Genomic DNA, 21,615 nt, shown 5'->3' on the forward strand with positions numbered 1-21,615 from the left:
CACTGAAAAATCCGGGGGCCAAACCAGAAGCTTCCAGCCAAGTGAAGGCAAAATGGAGCTGAGATGATGACTGATCCGAGGTCTCCGTGCCCTCCCTGAAGGCGCAGCAACGGGCGGCCTTTCCCAGCCAACCCCGTTCCCCACTTTTTTTTTTTTTTTTTTATGGGATTTTCCCCATTTTCGCTAGGACCCCACGCGAGGGTGCTGCCCACGGGCTGTATCTCCCAGGGCCGCAGCCGAGGCCCCGTTAGCTGAGGGGTGGTGCCGCCCGGCCCGTGCCCCTCCAGGGGTGAGGGGAAGCGGGAGGCCGCCTCGCCGCCGCGGGGAGGAGGCGGCGGAGGGCGACGCCACCTTCCTCCGCGTCATTTCGAGGAAGAGGAGCGGCGTCCCCGCCGCTGTCCCGTAAGTGTGACAGGACCGTGTGTGTGTGTGTGTGTGTGTGTGTGACAGAACCGTGTGTGTGTGTGGTGGTGGGGAGCCCCCTCTTCCACCGGCGGGAAAGCGAAAGCGAAAGCGGGAGGCGCCGGGGAAGTGTGTCGGCAGGGAGCGGAGGGGTTGTGGGGAGCCCGGCTCCTTGCTGAGGGGAGCGCGGCTCCTTGCTGAGGGGAGCGCGGGTTCGAGCTGAGGGGAGCGCGGCTCCTTGCTGAGGGGAGCCCGGTTCCTGGCTGAGGGGGCTGCGGCGCAGGAGCTGTTCACCGCGCGGGGAATGCGGGTCGCGGAGCGGCAGGCTGCCTCCGCTGGGACCCACGGCTGCTGTAAGTTGGGTCAGCCCCCGGGTTTTGCCGCGCCCCCCCCCCCCCCCCCCCAGCCCCTGTCTCCCGCCCGCTGTCCGCCGGTGCGAAGCCTCGCCGGGGCAGTGAGCCTCGGGTTGCTCGGTGAGGCCCTTCCCCGCGGCCCCGGGCTGGGAGAGGCCTCCCCGCACGGGAGAGGGTGGCAGGGACGAGCTCCCTGGTCTCCCCCGGGGAGGCTTCGAGCCCGGTTGGAGCTTCGAGCTCGGCCATAAGCTGCCTTTTCGGTCCCCCAGGCCCCAAGAGAAAGCATGGCGGCACAGGCGGCACAGGTTCTCCCGTGGAGAAGCCAAGTGAGGATGTTTTTCAGTTATGCCAGTTTCGCTTTCCTCAGTCAAGAATCGGTGCAGAAGTCAGTAAATTTTTGGTTACTTAACCCAAACCAGAAAGGGATTCCTGGCTCATTAACCAAAGGTGGCCTCAATTTCAAGCCTCGTTGTTGAATGCGACAGGTTAACGATGGTGTTGGGTAAAAACCAAGCTCAGAGTTTCCATGTGAGAGCAGCAGAATTGTCCAACCAGGTCAAAGTGCTGGGCTGCCTGCTACTGGGGTTTCAACAGTTGTTAGATGACACTGCTTAGAGAGTGTATAATGAAGCCCTTGGGCTGCCCTGGCATACACAAGCTAGATTTGCTTGGGAAGCTCTGCGCCTTCGCATCTGTTTCAGCGGCCCATGAACTTGCCTAAATTCCGTTTTTTTCTGCCTTCGTGAAATGTTGTGGCAACAGATTCCAGATTTTACATTGCCTGCTGTGTAAAGGAAGTGTTTTCATTTGTGTAAAAGAGATTTAAGGGTTATATCTCTTAAGCAAAGAGCATACAAAATGTTAAGCATGTGTGTAACAGTACAAAAGTAGCATAAATGTAAGTTCGTAAGTTTCAGGACAGAAAAGTTGTGCAATGCAGAATTCCTTACATATGTCTCTGGTTTTTATGCTTGGTAAGGAGGGAGGCTTCAGATATCCAATATATATCACTTTTACCTATAAAATCATACAACATTTACGTTTAAAAATCCTTTTAGCTCAACACTGCTTCTGGTATTCCTTTTTGGTATTCTATTCTGCTGCAAAAAAAAAGCCAATATACACAATGTTGCATTTTTTTTTCCCTGTTCCCTCAGGTTTCAATGGATTGCACAAGTCCCCCTCTATCTTTAAAAGATGATGGTTTTGTAAGTATTTCCTGATGTGCTGCCTGGAAAGAGATCTGTGTTTGACAGTAGTATCTCTGAATGAAGTTTTGTGCTTGGACTGCTAGGACAGTTGCTTCTGAAACTTTTTGTCTTACCTTCTTCCATCCTTTAATACTTTGGACATTTCTTATTCCTGCCTCCTGTTTCCATAGGGAGAGTCCCATTCCAAAGCACCTGCATTACAGATTATGTAATGTATTCTCTGTATTACAGAGAATTTTCCTGTCCTACCTCGCTTGCTCATCTGTCTCTCTAGAGGTTTCTTAGGGCAATTTCCTTTTTCCTGGTGCCTCCCTTGGTTCAGTTCCTGCAGTGCAGCAGGTACTCTGGATGGGACTTCCCCTGGGATTTTTTGTTCTTGCCTTTTTATTTTTACCTTCTTTCAGGTTGAAAACTGTTGTCTTAGGCCATTTTTCAGTAAAAATCAGCCATCCTTTCTTATCAGCTTCCAGCTATAGCACGTGCATCCTTTTACTTTCCTGCACTCAATCCCTTGAGCAAAGGACTTTTTTTTTTCTGGTTTGAAGTTATACGCAGATGGGGATTTCCCTGTTGCTTAATAGGCATTTGAAACTGTACAAAGTAGTGGAAAAAATTAGTTGGTTTTTTTTTTTTTTTTAGGAAATACCCAGCATTACCAAGAGAATTGACAAGATTATCTAATTCAGACCTTTTCCATGGCTAAATTTCATGGTTCACATTCAAGTTTTATGTAATCTTAAATAGAAGGGAGGGATTGTTTCTTTGTTGTTGTTTTTTTTTTTTTTTTCCTTTTGTGCAGAATATTGCAGCCATAGAAACAAAACAGAGCAGAGAAGATTTTCGCTCATCTTAGGCTTTATCCAGTTGTAGTTTTCCCATGCTTGTGAATTTCTTCCCTGAAGTACTTTAATTCTGAAATGTTTATTTTATCATCTTCCTCCTGCTTGATGTTACCTTTCATTGTCCAATCTCCTTGAGCTCGAAAGCATTCCGTTTTGAAATTTTTTTCTCATTAGACCTCTATATTCTTTATACATTGTCTTAGAAGAACTGCTGAGAAAGCATATAGGTAAACATCTGTGGGTCTGAGGGGCTTAGTTTCCTGTGGAAAAACATAGAGACAACTTGCTTTTATTATTTATCAAAATATTAGCTTGTGAATATTTTCAGTTAGATAGTTAGCAAATAATGATTACTGGCCAGGACCCATTTTCTTAGCTTTTTGTCCTGCCCAGCCATTAAAATAGTTCAGTGATTTGGCCGAAGTGTCTGAATGCATTTTTAAAAATTTATGTGGTATATGCTATCCTCTGGCATGTAGATTTTAGGAAGTTTTAACTACAAAATACAATCGGTCTGTCAGAATGTTTTGACTCACCACATATCTTGCCTGCATAATTGGAGGAAAACAGCAAATGGGCACACAAGCAAAATACACTGGACTTTCTTTAATGGACATACATTGAAAACTTCCATGGCAAAATGCTTCATCCGAGTGCAGAGGAGTTTTTAAATTTTATTTTGAATATTCATTTCAATTGTTTGGTGTGTCTCAGTTATTGCTGAATGGAGGGGAAAACCTGTGTGTCCTCTTCTTTTCTCTCCAGGTTGTGACAAACCCTGACCCTTTTGACACATCGAAAGATGAAATGGAAGGACTTAAAGAAGAACTGAAGAAATGGAAGGCAAGTTCTGTAAAGCACACAGAATTGTGGAAATTAGCTGAAAGATACTTACAAGACCCTTACTCCATCCTTCTAGAACCAAATCAGCTCTCCCCCAATTACAACATGTCTGCTTAACTTATTCTCTATTGTTCAATGGTGGATGTTTGTGTTGATCTCAGTCATAACTACGCTTGTAAGTCTAAGAAAAATATTTATCCAAAGTGTTAAAAATAAATAAATAAATATAAAGTGCTTACTCAAGGTTTTGTTTGTTCCTGTGGAAGAAAAAAAAAATAAATCTTTTTGTTTTTGCTATCCAGGAAAGAGTTGAAAAAGCTGAAAAAACAAAAGCTGACCTTCTTCTCTGTAAATTCAGTGCCGATGAAGAGTATGTTAAAGCAGAGAATGAGCTGTTAAAGCTAAAGGACTTTCAAGAGAAACGGCATAAGGACATTATTATGTCTAGAGACACCCGTGAGGTATGGAGTTGAGTTACTCATAGCTGTTAGTATTTGCAGAGTTGTGAAGGAGGTGTTGATTAGAGAAAATAAGGGTAGTATTTCCTTTTCAGGAAACATTCTTGACCGGTTTGCAGACTGCATGACTAGAATGTTCTATGCATAGTTTTTCACTGGCAGGTTAGGAACCAGTTCAATAAAATAAGTCTTACGGCAGCGTTGACAGAGTGAAGGCAAAACAGAGACCAGAAAACTGTGTAGAAGATGAAGACTGACAAAATCAGTCTTCTTCTTCCAAGATTCTCCACTAACAGCTGAGTATCAGTTTTGTGTGATGCAGATAAAATTGAATGGGTTGATCCCACTGCTTTGTCAACTCCCAGCCCATTTTATAAGATGCTACAGCACCCAAGGGATTAGCATTTAAGTGACAATGAGCTGGGAAACAGAACCTGTTTGAAGGGGGCTCTTCTTTCTAGAACTAATTGGTTCTAGAACTAGTTTGTTCATTACCTCAGTGTGCCGTGTGCAGTCATTGGTACAGTAATAAGTTTCCATAGACTGTCCAGGAGGTGGTTTCAGTGAAGTTTGGTTTGGCTTGTAAATCACTGTTGAGAAATTATGGCTTCAATATTACAAGCTATTAAAATATAATGAATAGGTTAAGTACATTCAGGTTGGCATGAGATTTTCCGAAAGCTGGTTTTGGTTCTCCAGTAATAAATGTTTGGATTTTATACCCAGAAGAGGTCATTATTGTAATCTGGCTCTTTGTTTTACATTGTCTTCAGCTGATGGGAACTGGTCTAAATGTCTCAAGCGGTTAATGACTTTAAAGGAGCCATCATCTAATTGTGGATGGCTGGAGCTGACTACATCTGCTGTGTTTCCTTCTCATTCTGTTGTGTTCCCTGTCCAGGAAATGTTGGATTTAGTTACATGGGCTTTATGCCCACTTAGGATTCATTAGTGTGGAGGAAGTATGTAGCAGATAGGAGGCAGAAGAGGTGTTCCCTCTTCCTTGCTGAAGAAGTATAGAGAGGGAAGAGGAGCAGTGTGTCAGAAACTGTCCTCACCTGGTAAACTTTTCAGAAGAGGGAGTAACAGTTACTGAGATCACTGGTGCTACAAAAAATAAAAAGTTTGTGTGTTGACATAGGCTCTGACCTTGCATGTATAAGGAACTGACATAATAATGGAAAGAGCTGTGCAATTTATGGTACACTGTATGTGCTTGGAAACATGTTTTTTTTTCAAAACCCTCTTACTGTAATTTACTTTGGCTGAAATTGCTCCTTGGTGAGTGAATTTACCTTGGCGATAGTTAAAGCTATGCGAAAAATGTATCATCCATGGCTGTCTTGTAGAATAATTGGAAGTTGAAACAGTTTCTAATGTCTAGAAATCAGAGAAGTAGTGTCTAATTAGAAATAGTTTCTAATGCTGAAATATGTTTTTGTCTTCTGTGTGTTTAACTTTGCTTTTAAAACTTTTTGGGCTGTAGAGAGAACTCTGTGTACTAAACCAAGAAAACACTGAACTGAGGAGAGAAATTGAAAAGCTCAAAGAAGACCTTGCAGAATGTAGTTCAGTGCATTTGTGGGATGGTCAGGTAAAGTTTAAAATACTTTACAGTTTGTCTTTTGGAAGGGCACACTTTTATGTTGTCAGTTCTCAACCGTTGGGATCAGTTGTTCAGTACTTGAACTTCTACTGATTTCAATATAAAAAACAGCTTGAAATTTTATTTTCTTATTTTACCTGGCAAGATAATGTGAAGCAGGCTAAGGATATGGAAATAAATACAACTATGTGAGATACTGAAAACATGAGAGGAATGAAGATAAGTAGAAAATTATTAAGTGGAAGACACACAGGAATAAAAAATACAGTATTATTAATTTTCAAGTATTCTAATTTTATGTTTCTTGGGTAAGAGGATGGAAGAAAGGGAATAAGTCCATTAAATGGCAAATGTAGCATTTATTTTAGCCTGTATTGACCTTGACTTTATTATAGTCTGTCTCATGTTACTCCAACTCAGAAATAACTCAGTTTGCAGCCAGGTAAATATTAGTGATCTTGAATAGGTTTAAACTCAGGGTCCAAAGTGCCTTTTTATGAAACTGCTGCAGATTCTGAGGTGTTCAGAAATTGTAACTTCTCTGGTGGAAATTTCAGCTTTTAAAAACCTGTTTTCATTCCGAATTGGAACAAAACCAAATATTTTGGGGAATTTACAATAAAATGAAAACTGTGATTATTTTTTTTTTACACAGAGATTGAAACTCTATCCAAGTGTTACCTTGTTTAATGTTAACAATATTACAATACTAGCTTTAGGTTTTTAAATTGCATTTCTAAGTTTAGGAGGTGTCGATTAAGTCCAGCCTCCTAAATTTCCTATGGAGTCACTGGACAGGGCAAGGCTCCTTTAGGAGATTCCGTGTGGACAGGGGCCTACACCCGGTGTCTGAATTGTCTTTAGGAAGAGTGACTCTCTTTTCATTGTCAGTAGAGGGCACGGAAGGAAAGCGGGCTCATAGATATGATGCTAGTTTCCAAGATGGGTGGTGGGAATGCTTTAATTACTCTGGTTATTTTATCTTGACACAGTATTTTTCTTCTACACATGGTTTTATTTTGAAGTAGTTACGTAAAGGGGAAAAACGAGTTATCTGAAACTCCCTCAAGTCTATCAAAGCAGCCTTTCCTCACCAGCATTTTCATTAATAGTTTTAATATATCCTAGTTATAAAATACTTGGATAACAGCTGTTTATTAGCAGACTTCCCATTGCTGTAGAGCAGTGATGCAATTAGGCAAAAATAAATGGCAACACAAGTGACTCTGATAGTTGCGTTTTGCAAATTTTAGATACCAGAAGTATTTTACTTCTGCAGGTGGAAGTTCCTGTGGGCTTCAATTGAATTTTTACTGTGTAAGGTCAAGTTTAACTTCAAAGTTAATCAAAGGGGAGAAAAAAACCAAAACACCTAATTGAAAAAAATCCCAGGAATAGCCAAGTACAACTAGTCAGTCTAGTTAGTAGAGTTATACCTGGTTTACCAGCCAACACTTCAAACTGCTTGACTGTTAAACTTTACGAACCCCAAATACACATAGCACTTCAGTGAAAGACTACCTTTCATTTTTCTGTTCTGCAATAAATTACAGAAAATATTTTTTTTCCTGTCATGTTTCCACAATATTAGATTAAAAAAAAGGTAGCAGAAATGAAATTGAAGTTCGCTCACATGGAAGACACGAAGGATGATTATCCAGATATGAATACTCACTGTGTTTTTGGTGTCACTACAAAAATCCCATTCAGACTGAATCAAAACCAGGCACTGCTTACTTTTGAAGATGAAGAAGGTATGATGCATATTTTAAGTATAAAATTAGTGTCTCTGATGTATTTCATTGCCAAAGGGAAAAGCTTTACATAAATGTTTTGGAAAAAAAAATCAACAGCAGCCAAAGAAAGAATAGAGAACCTTTCACTGTTACGATACCAACCAGTAGAATAAAATTTTTGCAAGCACTCTGCATGTTTTTGTTGAATTACCAGATTTCTGCTCTCAGCTAATACAAACAATGCTTTGTGTTTGAAATTGGGAATATGTTTCTACCTCACAGAGTATTGTCAAGAATGATTCAAAATGTTTTGACAGCAGAATTTGATTATTTCCTTTACTCTGGGCAGGACCTTGTGCTGACAGCAGTTATGTTGGTTAAGGGTACGTGTCAGATGATGGGTAGATCTGAGATGAGAGTGAGCTGGTGCAGTCTGTAACTTGCCTGCTTCCCTCTGAGCCGGCTGGGCATGCCTGGTGGGTAACTCAGTTACCCACCTGTATTCCAGATACAAAGCCAATGTCCGATTCATTTCTTTCAGCTGAAGTTTAACATTGCTAATAGGCATTCTCTGCACCTGGTAGTGATGCGGTAATTTTCATCCAAGGATATTTTGAATGAAATATGAGAAGTCTGGTGTTAATATTTGATACAGTGAGAGCATCTTTTGACAGCATAAAGATTCCACTATTCTGTACTACTCTAAAGACAGAATAATGTTTTACCTGTTGCCTATAACCAGTGAGATTTTGTGGAAATAGACATGCCTGAAGACATGGATAGTGGGATCTGGTTGCCTAACTGTTACTTATTTTTCCTTTATTGATGCAAAGGGAGGTTTTGCTTAAGAGAATGTGGAATAGTTTTGGGCTTATAATGATTAACAAGGCTTTTCATACCGGAAAACTTGTGATTTTCCTTAGTTGCCCAGAGACTGGTAAAAATGGGTAAGCATACTGTGAACCTGGACAACAAAACAGTAGATGTGAGAGTGAAGCCTCCTACACTTGAAATGGGAATCAAATTTGAGGTAATCAACTGTCATGTGAAACTATAAAGATACGAACTTTCAGTACTTAAAAAGCTTTTCGTTTTTTTTGGGGTGTTTTCAGTCACAAAGTGCACAGAAAATTTATTTTTTAGCTCCATGTCACTATTTCTGGAAAGAAGATCAACGTTTCAGAAGTACCTGAGCTATCCATTCCTGAAGACTGGATGAGAGACAAATTAGAGCTGAATTTCTACAAATCTGAACAGGGAGGAGGAGGAGAAATACAAAATGTGAGCTATGACAAACAGTCTAGAACAGCTGTTATTACATTCCTCACACCTGGAGGTACGGTATTAATATTTTGTTAGCTAGATGTACAGGCCATACTGTCCATTCTGTGTTACGTTACGTTCCATATTACATTCTGTGTAAAGTTAACCACTGAGTGTAGCAAATTCTTCCCATGGAGAGGTAAGTAGATCAGGAAAAGATGTGGGTTCACCCACACCCCCATAAATAAAGCCGTATTTCATCATATTCCTTTTTGATCAAACATGACCTGATAGCAGTTTGTGAGCTTTTCTTTCTTTCTTAACTTTGTCAAAAACCTGTTTTTTCTTTGCATTGCTAGACACTTAGATTGCAAAAAGAAAATTAGGAAAATGTGTTTGATTTTGGCTCTTGTTTCATGACAATGAAGTTGGACAGGCATTCAGATTGCTCAACTGTATGAAATTCTGTGAAGATCAGTGGAGCCACATCCATTTAGAGCAGCTGCTTCAGATTTATTTCAGAAGGTTTTGTGGGTACTTGATGATTTTGCTTTTTTGGAAATGCCAAATAAACTTTTTTTCAAAATGCATATGAAAAATATACAAGTGTAGATTAGTTTCTGAATACATATACGTCTGTACTTTGATGTGCTTACACAATGCCTTTTAGATTATATTACTCTTACTCCTCTTTTTCTCATTCTCCATTACAGCAGCTAACAGCTTTGCGAGATGTACTAAATATCCTTTCTTTGTAAATGGAAGGTGCTATAGGCTTTCTGTGTCCCCAAACACCAGTGCACACTTGGAAAAGTTTCAGGTAAAAGATAATCCCTAAATATAACAGATATGTGGGAAATGAGAGATATAGGCAGAATTTTCAGTTCTGAGGACTGCAAAAGCTTTTGTGTCATGCACTTTGTGAAACTTAATAGCAAGTCTGAGTCTGCAATATGCTGCTTTGCTGATAATCTTAGGTTTCGCAGTGTGAAAGCTATAATTTATTTTAACAGGGTGTGCATGTCTTTACTTGATCAAATTATATCATTACTTGCCATAATGTCTGTGCTAGACAGGAGGCAGATACTGAATTGTTTGTGAAGTAGGTTAATAGTAGACACAACGTTTTTCCGAGTCACAAAGCACTGTCATACTCATCCCTAATGAGAGGCCTTGTTGACAGTCTCAGCAAAGACCCTTGTTGTTCTATGAAACATATGCTCATTCATTTTTTTCATTCATTCAGCCCAAATAATGACTTTTTTTCCTGTAACACTAGCCTGCTTGCTCATCATATTCTCACTGAAATTGTCTTCTACTTTGTATGAATAGATTGTAATCAAGTCGGTATTGTGTATATAATCAGGCCTTCATAATTAAAGCCATTGAGTAGAGTGTGTGCACTTATGAGATACAACAGCATATTTGCAGGTGTGTATCATGTATTGGCATGGATTTTTATGGAATGATCCTGTCTAGAGTCATCAGAGATCCCCAAATCCACTGTGTGTGTGTGCATTAAGGAGTGCAGGACATGCCAGTTAAGGAGGCTAGGCATTGCTATTGAACTCGGTAGTATATAGTAGAGTTCAGAAAAACTGCTGTTTTCAGTGACAGAAATATAGCATACTGTCCAAAGTCTTAAAATGTCATCAAAGATCCTAGCAATATCTGATCAAGGATAGGTTTATTTCCAGTATCTGTCAGTTCCTTTAGACATACATGCAACAGCTGATGTGTAATCCAAGTTTGTTTTTCTTTCCTTAATAGCTCTATTGTGGGATTTCTAAGAAGACCATTCTGTTGAAAGGAACTCAAGAGATGGAAGATGATGAAGAAAGTGTACAGGACATGATTGAAATTCACTTTCAGAAGCCTAGTAATAGTGGTGGGGAAATAGAGAAAATCAAATATGTGTCAAAAGGAGTAACATGGGTTTGTTTTGAGGAGGATATTTAATGCCACATAGGAAACTGTAGATTGAACTCCTGAAGTTTCGAGTTTTTGCTTTATCAGAGGCATAGGAAGTTAGGCAGACATCATGCTTTAATATTTGGAAATTTATACTTGAAAAAGAGGAACTACCTGTCTTTCTGATTTGTGTAATGGCACAGACTTTGCATAGAAATTCAGTAAAACTCAGTGTTTGGTGTTCCAGAGGCTCCTGATTAGTCACAGAAAAGCTTTTACCAGCACTTGAAACTTTATCAATAAAGATTGCTTTCTGCAAATTTGTATCTTGCAAATTTTAGATAGGTCACATATACTCCAAAGTGGGATAAGTCTATTCCTTAGCACATTTTGGTTACGAAAGCCATAGGTAATGCCAATCAAAAGTGCCTTCACAGACCTGCTTTTTTAAAGTGCCATAGCTTCAGAAGGTAGCTCTGACAGAACACCATTCCTCCTGAGGTTGCTGCGTGCCACCATAACTCACATACCTGAAAGCAGTTATCCTGTAGTTTTATAAAATCTGCATTATTGAATTAGTGATAACATTTAAATAGGAAGAGTGCAAAACCACCACCGATTTACTCAAGAAATTGCACCTTTTAAGAAATGCCATAGCAGTAATAGTGCTTTTAGCTGTCAAAATGCTGTTAATTCTCCAAGGATCTGATGCAAATTCTGCTGAACTTCTGATAAGTTACTCGCCTAGTTTTTTGTTTGGTTTTAATATTTGTTTTACAATTACATTTTTCCTCATTTTTATTCATGATTTTGCTTACTTTAAAAATTACAGTTAGGAATCGAGGTGATTCTTTGTCTAAAACGGATTGTTTTGTGACAATGCTGGGGAAGGAATCTGATGGTGAACGCTGTGTCCGTTTTGATACGTGTGACTGGCCAGGCTGCTGGCCCTGGGAGGGTAAGTAGGGAACAGTCAGTTGGAAAGGGCATAGAGTTTAGGGCAAATTAAATTTTCAGTGTATAATGTCCCCTTTTTTTTTCCAGTTCATACTTCCAGTTCTCATTCTAAAAGATCTTTGAAATAAAATGGAAGTGCAAATTCAGAGGACTTAGAGGAATGTTTTTCCGTTTCTGCTGTTGTCTTTTCTATTTGCTACCGTTGGGGGCTGAAATAGTTTGTCATCAATAATCTTAACTTCAAAGTAGCAGGGGTCTAACATTAAAGGTAATTGATTTTCATAGTATTTGACATCTCAGTGTTCAGGAAAATGACAATGCACTAAACTAGTGCGAGAAGAGCACTAAACATGTATCTCAGGTATTATTATAGAGAAACTGTTAGTAGGGAATAGGTACAGTTGAATATGGGAAACTAAAAGCTGCTAGCAGCACAGTTGATTTTGAATTTACTGTTGGGAGAGATACGTGTGACTGTAGCACCTCTTACTGTTTAGTGCACGCAAAGGCATGGATTGATTACCTGACAATTATGACATAGTAATATATAAACAAAAAACTAATAGTACTGGAGTATTTATGGCGATTGCGTACTTTTCCATGTAGCAGTCTTAAAATGTTGGTAAGGTCAGATGCCTTGAAAAGAAACTGGGGGAAAAATCCAATGAAGGTAAAAAATGTCATGAATTTTAACCGTACTTCACTTAAAAATGATGAGAAGTAAATCCTTAAAAAAGTTTAAAATTCTCGTAAGGTACCCCAGTGTCTGGGAGTAGTGAGAAACTACCGGTTTTAAGTACAAAAAAAAACAAAATGAGATTTAAAGCAACATTTTAAGACAATCAGTATTTGCAAATGCCCGCTTTTCTCTCGGATGAATTGATTATACTGTTTAAATTTTAAAGCAATAATGGTGCCACATAACGGCTGGAAAACTGTTTTCAAGATGAAAAGCAATACAGAATTTGGGTGACGTTTCTTTAAATGGCAGTATCTTTTTTTTTCTACCTTAGTGAAGTTATCTTTGGAAGTTTGAGGAAGGGCTGTGACTCTTTTTTGGTGCCCGCGCAAGCCCTTGGCGGGGGGGGGGGGGGGGGGGGGGGGTCCTCGGCTGAGCGGGGCGGCGGTGGGGTAACGACTAGCCGGACCAAACACGGCCCGATTTTAGTGAAAATGGGGGCATGGCTTCTTGGAGGCGGAGAACTCGGGCAGCCGGAACGCTGGGCCCGCCGTTTCGCTTTCCGTTTCCAGGCCGGGGTGGGCCGAGCTTTCCCGCTGCCTCAGGGACGGCGGCGGGGCGGCAGCCGCTCCCCACAGCCGCGGCCGCCGGCGGGAGCCCCACCTCGGCGGAGCGGCGGCCATGGCAAGTTCCTGCGGCGGGAGCGGGGGGGGGTAGGGAAGGGCTGTGAGGGGAAGCGTCGCCATCCCTCTTCCCTTCGAGGGGAAGGGCCGGTGTCCGCCGGGAGGTTTCGGGGACGGGCTGCCGTGAGGCCGCGGGAGGGCCTGGGCTTTCCCGCCTCCGGAGCCCCGCTCACATCGCCGCTCCCCGGGCCTGAGGGTTGGTCCCGCCGGGCCGGGTGGAGAGCGCGGCCTTCTCCTTCACCGCTGGTGAAAAACCTCCGAGGGTTGAAAAGCAGAAGGAAACCTGTGAATTGTGGCCGGCCCTCGCACGGAAAAATAGCGGTGCTCAGGCAGCAGCAACGTCTGCCACAGCTTGCTGCCCTGGCCCTCCAGTTAGTGCTTGCTGCAGGTCTGATTTCCCTCTCGCTAGTGCTAACACTTCAGTTTTTTAATAACAGAGAACTCCGTGGTTAAATCTTCATACCCGATCCCAAGAGTAGGCATGAGTGTTGCTCCAAAATACCAGCTGTCAAGGTGCGAGATGCTGTCTGGCAGCCGAATGCACGGGCTGCGTCGGCTGTGTGAAGCGTGAGAAAACCCTGCATAAAGCGCTGTCAATCTCGGAAGCACCCTGTTTATATTCTCTTCATGTTGTCTCATTAGTGCAGAAACTTGCTTTCGCACGAACATTACCACCAAAATAATTGCCTAATATAGTTAAAACTCCTGGCTCTTTACATCTGACGGGTGATAAAAGAAGGCCTCATGCCTTTATGAATTAAAAGCTTGCATGGTTGCACAGTCTCATTGAATCTGTCTCCTCAGTCCCTTCAGAAACACTGTGGTGGTGGTCTGCAAGGCTTCTGACGCACGTCAGCGAAGAATTCGCCCCCGGCGGCACATTCTGCAGGCTTTGTAACTGCTATGCTGGCCCTAATATTTTATGCAGCCCAGGTCCAGAAGAAACTTTGTAAGAGAAGTCTAAAAGAATTTAGATGGAGTGACTGACCTCAAGTACAGTCGCTCTGAAGTTATTGACAGTTCGTTCCCGTGAACGCTGCCATGCAGACATACTGAATTATTTTCTTTCTTCCAAAAAGTCAATGAACTGTTACAAAATTTACTCAGTGTTCCACCATTTACAGTAATTTTGCTGTGATATTCCCAGTGAAATATTACTGTTTATATCTGTGCAATAAGAATGGAAAGAAAATACTCTCTTCTTAACAAGATGTGGATGCAAATCCCATTTAGGATGGTTTTCATGTCTGCAGCATTGGGAGGTTTGGTTCTGATGAAAATCATGTGTGTAGTTAGTTGTTTTACGCACCATGAGTCTCAGATGACTGGGATTATGTTCTTCCAATTTAACAAGGTTATCCATTTAATAAGTGGAGAGAGATGAGTCGGGGCACAACCCTAGATCCCAGCTCTCATGAATTTAACAAGTAAGGACAGTCTGAATCTGACCCTTCCACTCTGAAAAGACAATCCTTACTGAACAGTACATGCAATTAAAATTTTTCATTACCTTCAAATTTTGAATACTAGAGTTGGAGGAAGCAACCTTATCAGTGTGACACTGGACCTTTCATTTGAGAAACTGTTGAATTTGGTTCTAATTTTTACTGCTCTAAGAAAAGAAGATACTGAGAGGATGTAAATTACACTTAAGAGTCAGGCCATTTTTTACTGCATAGTAATGTGAAGGTGCCTGAGGGAATCTGTCATTCACTGAAACCTGATTCAGCAGTCTTCTTAATTACCTACTCAGTGTGCGTGTTGTCTGTGCAGAAGGAAGGGGGGGTCACTTATGCAGGGAGGGTGAATCAGGGTAACCTCTCCTGGAGGCCACCGGTACTCCTTGCGTTTACAGTGTGCCCTGTCTCTGCACAGGCAACAGGACGAGCTGCTAAATCTGCAAGGACAGTTGTCATCGCTGGTGTTCCAGATGGCCTTCTGCACAATGATGTCATGACTGACATCCTGATGATTCATTTCCAAATGTCAAAGAACAATGGTGGAGATGTGGAAGAAGTAGTGTATCCAACAACGAGAAAAGGAGTTGCATATGTAACTTTTGAAGATCAAGAAGGTATTTAGATCAATGTGCTACAGTAAATAGAGCAGTCCCTCAAAGAATTAGCTGTAGAATATTAACCCTAAACCAAATTGTTTTAAATTGTTTACTGGCACTAGGATTTTATAGAACTGGGATAGTAACCCCTTTCTTTTAATCAGTCAAAGTTTTAGGATTTTATTTCTGTTCATTGAAGTCATGACTCTGAACAGGCTTCGTGCAGTGTTTGTTGTATTTGTTTTTAGGAATAAATTTATGCCACATGTAACAGATACTATTTTTGTAGTCAGGCCTTCGAGAATAGATCTGCCAATTAGTGTTCTCGGAAGACAGGCTTCTGTCTCTCTCTGAACAATTTTGACTAGTACATAAAATATTAGGCAGGAGTATTGAATTGCATGTATGTATGTATGAGAAGTTGTTAAGGAAGGCATCAAGAGAAGAACGCCCATGAAGTGTTGCGCCATCAGACTGGCGACGATGCGTTACCGTACTGCTCAACAAGTGAATCTGGCTTTCCCTTTAGTTGTAGAGAGTGTTCTAAAGAAGGATGAACATCGACTAGAAGACAAGAGGCTGTCCAGATGCTACCCATTGAAAGTAACCCGTTACTGTGAAAACGTAAGCTTGTTCATAATTTATCTAGTTGTACTTCCATTGCTATGGTAACCGTTACTTAATTTCTCTAATTAAAAATTCTAGGTGTTCAGCTCTGTCACATCTGTCCTCAACATGTCTATTTTCAAAGATCAGTTTGTTTTGGAAGATCTGATACAAGAACTTAAAAAGAAGAGCACAGCTTTGAGCTTTGGTCCTTTGCAATCCAATGGGCACATTTCTGTTCAGGGGTCATTTCCAGCAATCAAATCGCTAAGAGACTTTCTCTTACTAAAAGCAAAATCCCTTTCAGAGAATGACAAAAAAGAAGAGAGTAAGTCCTGTCAGAGATCAAGGAGGAGGCTACAGCAGCACAGACTTGCCACGGAGCCAAGTAATTCTGTTCATGGTGCAGATGGGAAAAAACAAACGGTTGTTCTTGACACAGATATATATCACTACATGAAGTACTTTTTTCCCAGGGCATTCTCAGTAAATGATGTTGTAATTTCTGGTATCACTGATGGGGATATAACTACGGTATATATTGAGAATGCTGGAAGTAGGTCTGATGCTGGACAGGTGTTAAGAGTCAAAGAGAAAATTGAAACTCAGTCTACTAAACTCCATAACATTTTACGTAAAGAAAGGATCCACTTTAAGGTACGCACCAGAGATGAAAAGCAGAGATACAGATTGGCCTGTGAAAGTCTAAAGCCCCATTACCCTCACGTTTTGATCATTCCTTATGACACTCACATTGATGTTATAGGAAATTCCTATGACATTTTTGATTTTACAAAGGAAGTGAGCAGTAAGATTCAGAGCCTGTTTCAAACCAGGTAAAAAGTCAGTGCTCACGTCGTTTAAGCGTTGTTCTTCCCATACAGACTGTACTGGTGCAACCTGTGCACCTCTGTGTCACTGCAGAGCTGTCACGGTTCTCCCACTCACAGACTGGGAAGTCGGCACGTGAGGGTGAGCAAGCCTATTCCCCCCCCCGCCACATACCAAATTAAATTCAGAACAGGAAACAAATGATCTCTGTATCTCTAGTGAGCTCAGAAACCGAAGAGGTTAGGCTTCCTCTGTCCAGATACAGCCTCCTTTTTTTCTTTTGTTAGCTGCATTTCGGGAGCATGTGTGCTCATTCTGTCTTGCCGTCAGGGACCATATGATGAGAAAATTGTTTTGAAGAGATCTCATTAGCATAAGAAGTCAGACTGACAAAGCTGGGCGAGCCAACCTGATATGACATACTGCGTTGAAGTTGAGTTTTGTTTCTTTGTGCAAGGAGGTGACCACTGAAAGCAGGAATGGTGGCTTGTTTCTGTTGCCTTTATCTGCAGAAGGAAGTTTTTGTCATGGAGGTACATGAAGAAAATAGAGCTTTGACACGTGAGGGGATAGAACGCTTATTAAATTTACAGGCTTGTCGTGTCCTGAGAAAGACCTTAGAAGATGGCATTGGAAGTTCCTGACAGTAGAAAATAAGTGAGTTTGTTTTCATAGGAGCAGTAACGGGCTTTTTTCCAGCTGTAACGGCATCTGCAGCATCCCTTGACAGCGTGTTATTTAGACATGAAAGTATATCCAAAGTTTTGATGGGAAAATCCTGGGACATTCAGACTTTTGAATCAGATTCTGTTCATGCAAATCTGCTGCTGTATCTGCTACAAGGGTCCAAATGCCCATCCTAATTTAGGCTTTTTATAAAACTAATTTAGAAAATAACTGTTATTTTGTGATACCAGTGTGTTCAGAATACTTTGTCAAAACATACAGAACACCAGCTCTTTTGTCTTATGCGCCGGAAAAGTTTTGAGTTTTTATGCCATTAAAGCAATTAGTTATGCAAAATATTGTGTCTGTGTTCTTTTAACCAACCCCCAGAATTTTGGTTGGAAGCCCAAACCTAAAAGCCTAAGAACTGCTTTAGGCATTTTCTTGTCACGACTGATTATCCATTGCAATTATACCAACGAAAGATAAAGTTGTTAAACTAGTGCCAATGCTGTGTATTAAAATGCACAAAGTTCAGAGGTGAGGAGCTTAAGTATTTTGCTGAACTGGAAGGCGGGGAGTAGTAAGTGTTTAAAAGTATTTTTAGGTATTTAATCTCTTCCAAGTTGCCGGTTCACCAAGGGGGCTGGAGATGGGGCTGAAGGTGGGTGCCCACAGTCAGGCCCTGGGATATTCCCCCCCACTTTGCTCCCCGTGGAGTGCAGGCACCCCCAGTGCTGGGCTCTTTGGGTACTCCCCGTAGTGCTTCGGCAAAGATGGGAAGGTTTTCAACCTTGTAAGAGAGAAAATCCTCTATGAATAATCCTTTAATGGAATTAGTGCTCTAGTGTCCGGATTGGTCTTCCCTTCCCTTTTCCAAAGAGCCTCATTTTTTTCTGACCCATAGTATTTCCTATTCACTTCAATAAATGTTTAGGGCTAAACTGGTAAACCAGTTAGTTTGGATCCTGCCTGGTTTCTACTGGCCGAGTCTGCCAACAGAGCGCTTTGCAGCGGTGGTACAGGTGGCATTCGGCTCTCGCTGCCCAGCAAGCAAGTCATTTTTACCTAACGATTTTCAGTCGAAAACAAAATCTTGAAAACATCACAGCTGAATAAAACCTTGTAACAGCTCCTCTTCTGATGCACACCCCAAACTCCCCTTTGCCACAACGTCCTTGGCAGCGCCCAGCTGCCGAGTGCCGGGGCCTTTCTCACCCGCCAGCCAGCGCGCTCTCATTGTTTCCTGGTGCTCTCCCATCTGCTCTCCCCGGTCTCGCACCGAGGATGTCATGTCTTCAGACAAAAAGAGCTTCGCGTCGGTTGTTTTGTGTTTGTGGAGTGCCTAGTAACCAGGGAGCTGGGTGGATTAGTAAAGAGGAGCTATTGTTACTCTCCAGGCTTTCCAGGGCTACGTTTTCGCGTCGGATTTGCAGCAGCGTTGGCCGGAATCACCTCACCTTTGTCACCCTCGATGGCTCCTTGTAGCTGTGCGAGGGCAGGGCAGCACAGGGGCTTTACTAGTGGTAGTAGAAAGGCTGCGGCACGTATGGCCTGTGACTGACTGAACTACTCTTAAGATTTAACCCCACAGAGGAACCTGCTTTCTGTACCAGGAAAAAACAGCTGTGATCCACCAGGATAGACTAGTCTAGTGCTCGCTGTAAAACTATAAACAGCGTTTCAGCAGAATAACATCAGAAGTGAAGCACGTATTTGCTCCTTCCTTCACGATGCAGATTCCATGGGAAACAATAGATGTTTAGCAAAAAAGAACGTCCGATTTTGTCATTACCATGAATACTTAAACAAATACACCAAAACAAATCAGTATTAGGTCTGTTAAGAGACTTGCCAGCTCTCATTCTCACAGTTATTTTTATGGCAAGCAAAGCACTGCTGTATCTATTAAACTCCACTTGACAAAGGCATTTAGTAGTTGTATATATTGGAAAATATCTGGGAAACCACATCAGATGTTATTCCTGGATCTAAACCATCGCTGCTGACTTAGTATTCTCAGCATCAGGTTTGCACTTTTAATTTGACTAGAGAATTTGCTCATGGCGCCTCAACAAAATATTTGTCCTCATTGCTGTGCTGACGCTCGCTGCCCTTCACCAGAAGGGGATACATAACAGTTCACGTGATAAAAATACAAAGCCTAATTTTGACCGAAGGCACAACTCCTACTGACAAAGCCTAAAAAAATAATAAATAATAAAGAAGGAGACAAATAGCGGCAGAATCAGCCCAGTTCCTGGCAGCACCCCACTACAGTCAGGGGGTTAAGGACCAATTTCTGTCACCTGAAAACCTGAGGATTCGAGAGGCAATTTGACATCCCTGGCCAGGAAAATATTATACAATTTGGAGGCAAAAGCAATCTCCTTGTTGACCGGAGGGGATGGGGGAGGTGGATGGAGGAAGAGTGATTTACTGGAGTCCTTTTGCCATCACCAACACAAAGCACTGCTCTGGCGCTGCAAAGGGAGGACAAAGCCTTGCCTTTCCTCCCCATTGTACCTGCACATCTAATTATGCAGTGTAAAAGATGTATTCGATTCTCGATTCCTGCAGCAAGGAGGTTATTCCATTAGGAATAAAGCCCTTCCTGCAGGTTTAATTGTTGTCATCAAAACTGCCTCTGCCACCTTGGAGTTGCACGGAAACTTTCTCCGTGGATTTGTGAAAAAAGCACATACTACAAAAGACCTGTCACGTCTCCTGAAAGACTGCAGTGCCAGAGTGACATTTTCTTAAGGAAGAAGGACTTGCTACTTTTGGGAGCCACGTGTCTTTCTTAAAGAATTAATTATTTGCTAATAACTTTACTTATTTTTCCCCCTTTTTTTTTTTTTTTTTTTTTTTCCTTAAGACAACTTTTAGGCTTACGTCTTCATCCGGCCACACTGGAAACTCAGAATAATAAAACCCCCAGATGAAAACAGACAACAGTCATCAGCCGAGGGTGAGCTCAGGGTGGTGGGTGGGTCAGTACCTGCAGCCCGCCGGGGTCGGCTGGGGACGTGCTCCCACCAGGAGAGAGGAGCTGAACTCAGCAGTCGGTGTATCCGGAGGAGCCGAGGCTCTCCGGACGCTCCCATAAACAAACACACACGCGTTCCTCTTCTATTGCACATCTTGTGCAAGAGAAAAGCAGCTGTCGAGCAAGGCCAAGCTGACGCTGGGGAAATTCCTTCTCCATGGCACAGCATTTCTGTGGTGGCTTCTTCCCTCACGTTTAGTGTGGCTGGTGGGTGTTTATGAGTTATGTGGCTTCTATCCAATTAAATTCAAAATAACTCATTTCTTGTCCTTTGGGCTTTTACCCTGCAATCTGCTGCAGTTTCTGATGAAAAGACCTTCTCCATCCCTCTCTCTTAAATTAAGAGCATAGTAAATACTCTACCATTTTCACCCACCATTAGAGGATGGGAGTGTTTCCTGATTTGTGCAGCAGGCTGCCTGACGATAACCAGACAAATTGGCTAAGAGGAAAAAACATAATTAAAGAATAATTTTAATTATAATTAAAAAAAAAAAAATACAGCAAAATCGAGTCAAAACTGCACAGCAATTCAGAATTGACGGAACCTGGTCTGGTTGTACTTACTTTTTCCTTAGCTGTAGAGAACTGCAGAACATCTGCTGGAAAATAAGTCCCTTTTTCTGCTTCACCTACCACAGCTTTCCTTTGTCTCCTGATACCCATTAATGTCCTTTAAAGAAATCTCCTAAAAGTAACTCGGTTAAGAAGAAATACTACCTCTAATGGCAGCAGCCACTGCTGCTGGAGCGTTGCATTAAAGCCATTTTTCAGGTGGATTTCCCCACTCGTTACTGCTACCACCTTTGTAATAGGAACAGTATGGATCACCCGCTGCAGAAAGTAGTTTACCCAAAAAAAAAAAAAAAAGCTGCATAAAATACTGCTAAAACAAAAGTTTTCTTATCTATATACAGGTGAAATCATTTCATACTCCTGAAATTCCTGCCGCCACGGAGGAGGAGACACATCCCATGCTGCGCACGGTAGGCACAGATGGCAGTGCTGTCGCTTGGACCGCGTCGCACGGAAGAAGGGTGGATCCTCTCCAAGGTGGAAGCTGTGGCTGACAGTCACAACTCATCCCCCACCGAGCTGTACGCAGCAGGCCGCGCGGAGCACATATGGAGCTGCACACCCTGTTCCCCAGCCACGCTCTGGAACAGCTTGAATATTTCCTGGCGAGCTCAAGGGGACCAGAATACGGAGATGGTGCATATCGGGTCAGGTCTCTGACTAAGAGTTACTGATGTGATCTGCTTCTGGGGCTGGACGTGAGGAGATGAGCAGGGGCCACCTCCTCCAGTGGGTTCCACCAGCCGGGCTTTGTCCCATCTGACTTCTCCTGCCATAAACACGGGGAGCACAAGAGGGAGCCAGATGATTTGGAGCTGGAATCCCAAAGTCTCTGCTGGGGTCTTGCCTGGCTGCACCCAGCTCACAAGGTGCCCTTACATCACCTT

General features: G+C 42.2%; 2 protein-coding genes across 3 annotated transcripts; both read left to right on the forward strand.

Annotated features, from left to right (window-relative positions):
* The first annotated feature begins 264 nt into the window (after positions 1–264).
* Positions 265–11,737, forward strand: NMI (N-myc and STAT interactor). 2 transcript variants are annotated; one of them, XM_032987091.2, is made up of 10 exons: positions 265–402; positions 1,913–1,963; positions 3,574–3,651; positions 3,954–4,112; positions 5,596–5,703; positions 7,307–7,469; positions 8,375–8,481; positions 8,595–8,787; positions 9,428–9,534; positions 10,485–11,737. In XM_032987091.2, exons 2-10 carry the CDS (start codon positions 1,919–1,921, stop codon positions 10,671–10,673), a joined length of 1,149 nt encoding a protein of 382 aa, XP_032842982.1. In that variant the 5' UTR covers positions 265–402; positions 1,913–1,918; the 3' UTR covers positions 10,674–11,737. The 2 variants fall into 2 exon arrangements, with proteins under 2 accessions (XP_032842982.1, XP_042640264.1); XM_042784330.1 differs by lacking the exon at positions 265–402 and adding an exon at positions 489–755.
* Positions 11,738–12,773: 1,036 nt separating this feature from the next.
* On the forward strand, positions 12,774–17,460 carry RBM43 (RNA binding motif protein 43). The gene is made up of 4 exons (XM_042784376.1): positions 12,774–12,945; positions 14,820–15,018; positions 15,530–15,624; positions 15,706–17,460. Exons 1-4 carry the CDS (start codon positions 12,943–12,945, stop codon positions 16,444–16,446), a joined length of 1,038 nt encoding a protein of 345 aa, XP_042640310.1. The 5' UTR covers positions 12,774–12,942; the 3' UTR covers positions 16,447–17,460.
* Positions 17,461–21,615: the final 4,155 nt, after the last annotated feature.

This window comes from Tyto alba, unplaced genomic scaffold (assembly GCF_018691265.1).
Source record: "Tyto alba isolate M040663 unplaced genomic scaffold, T.alba_DEE_v4.0 Super-Scaffold_7, whole genome shotgun sequence".
In the NCBI taxonomy this organism is placed as follows: Eukaryota; Metazoa; Chordata; class Aves; order Strigiformes; family Tytonidae; genus Tyto; species Tyto alba.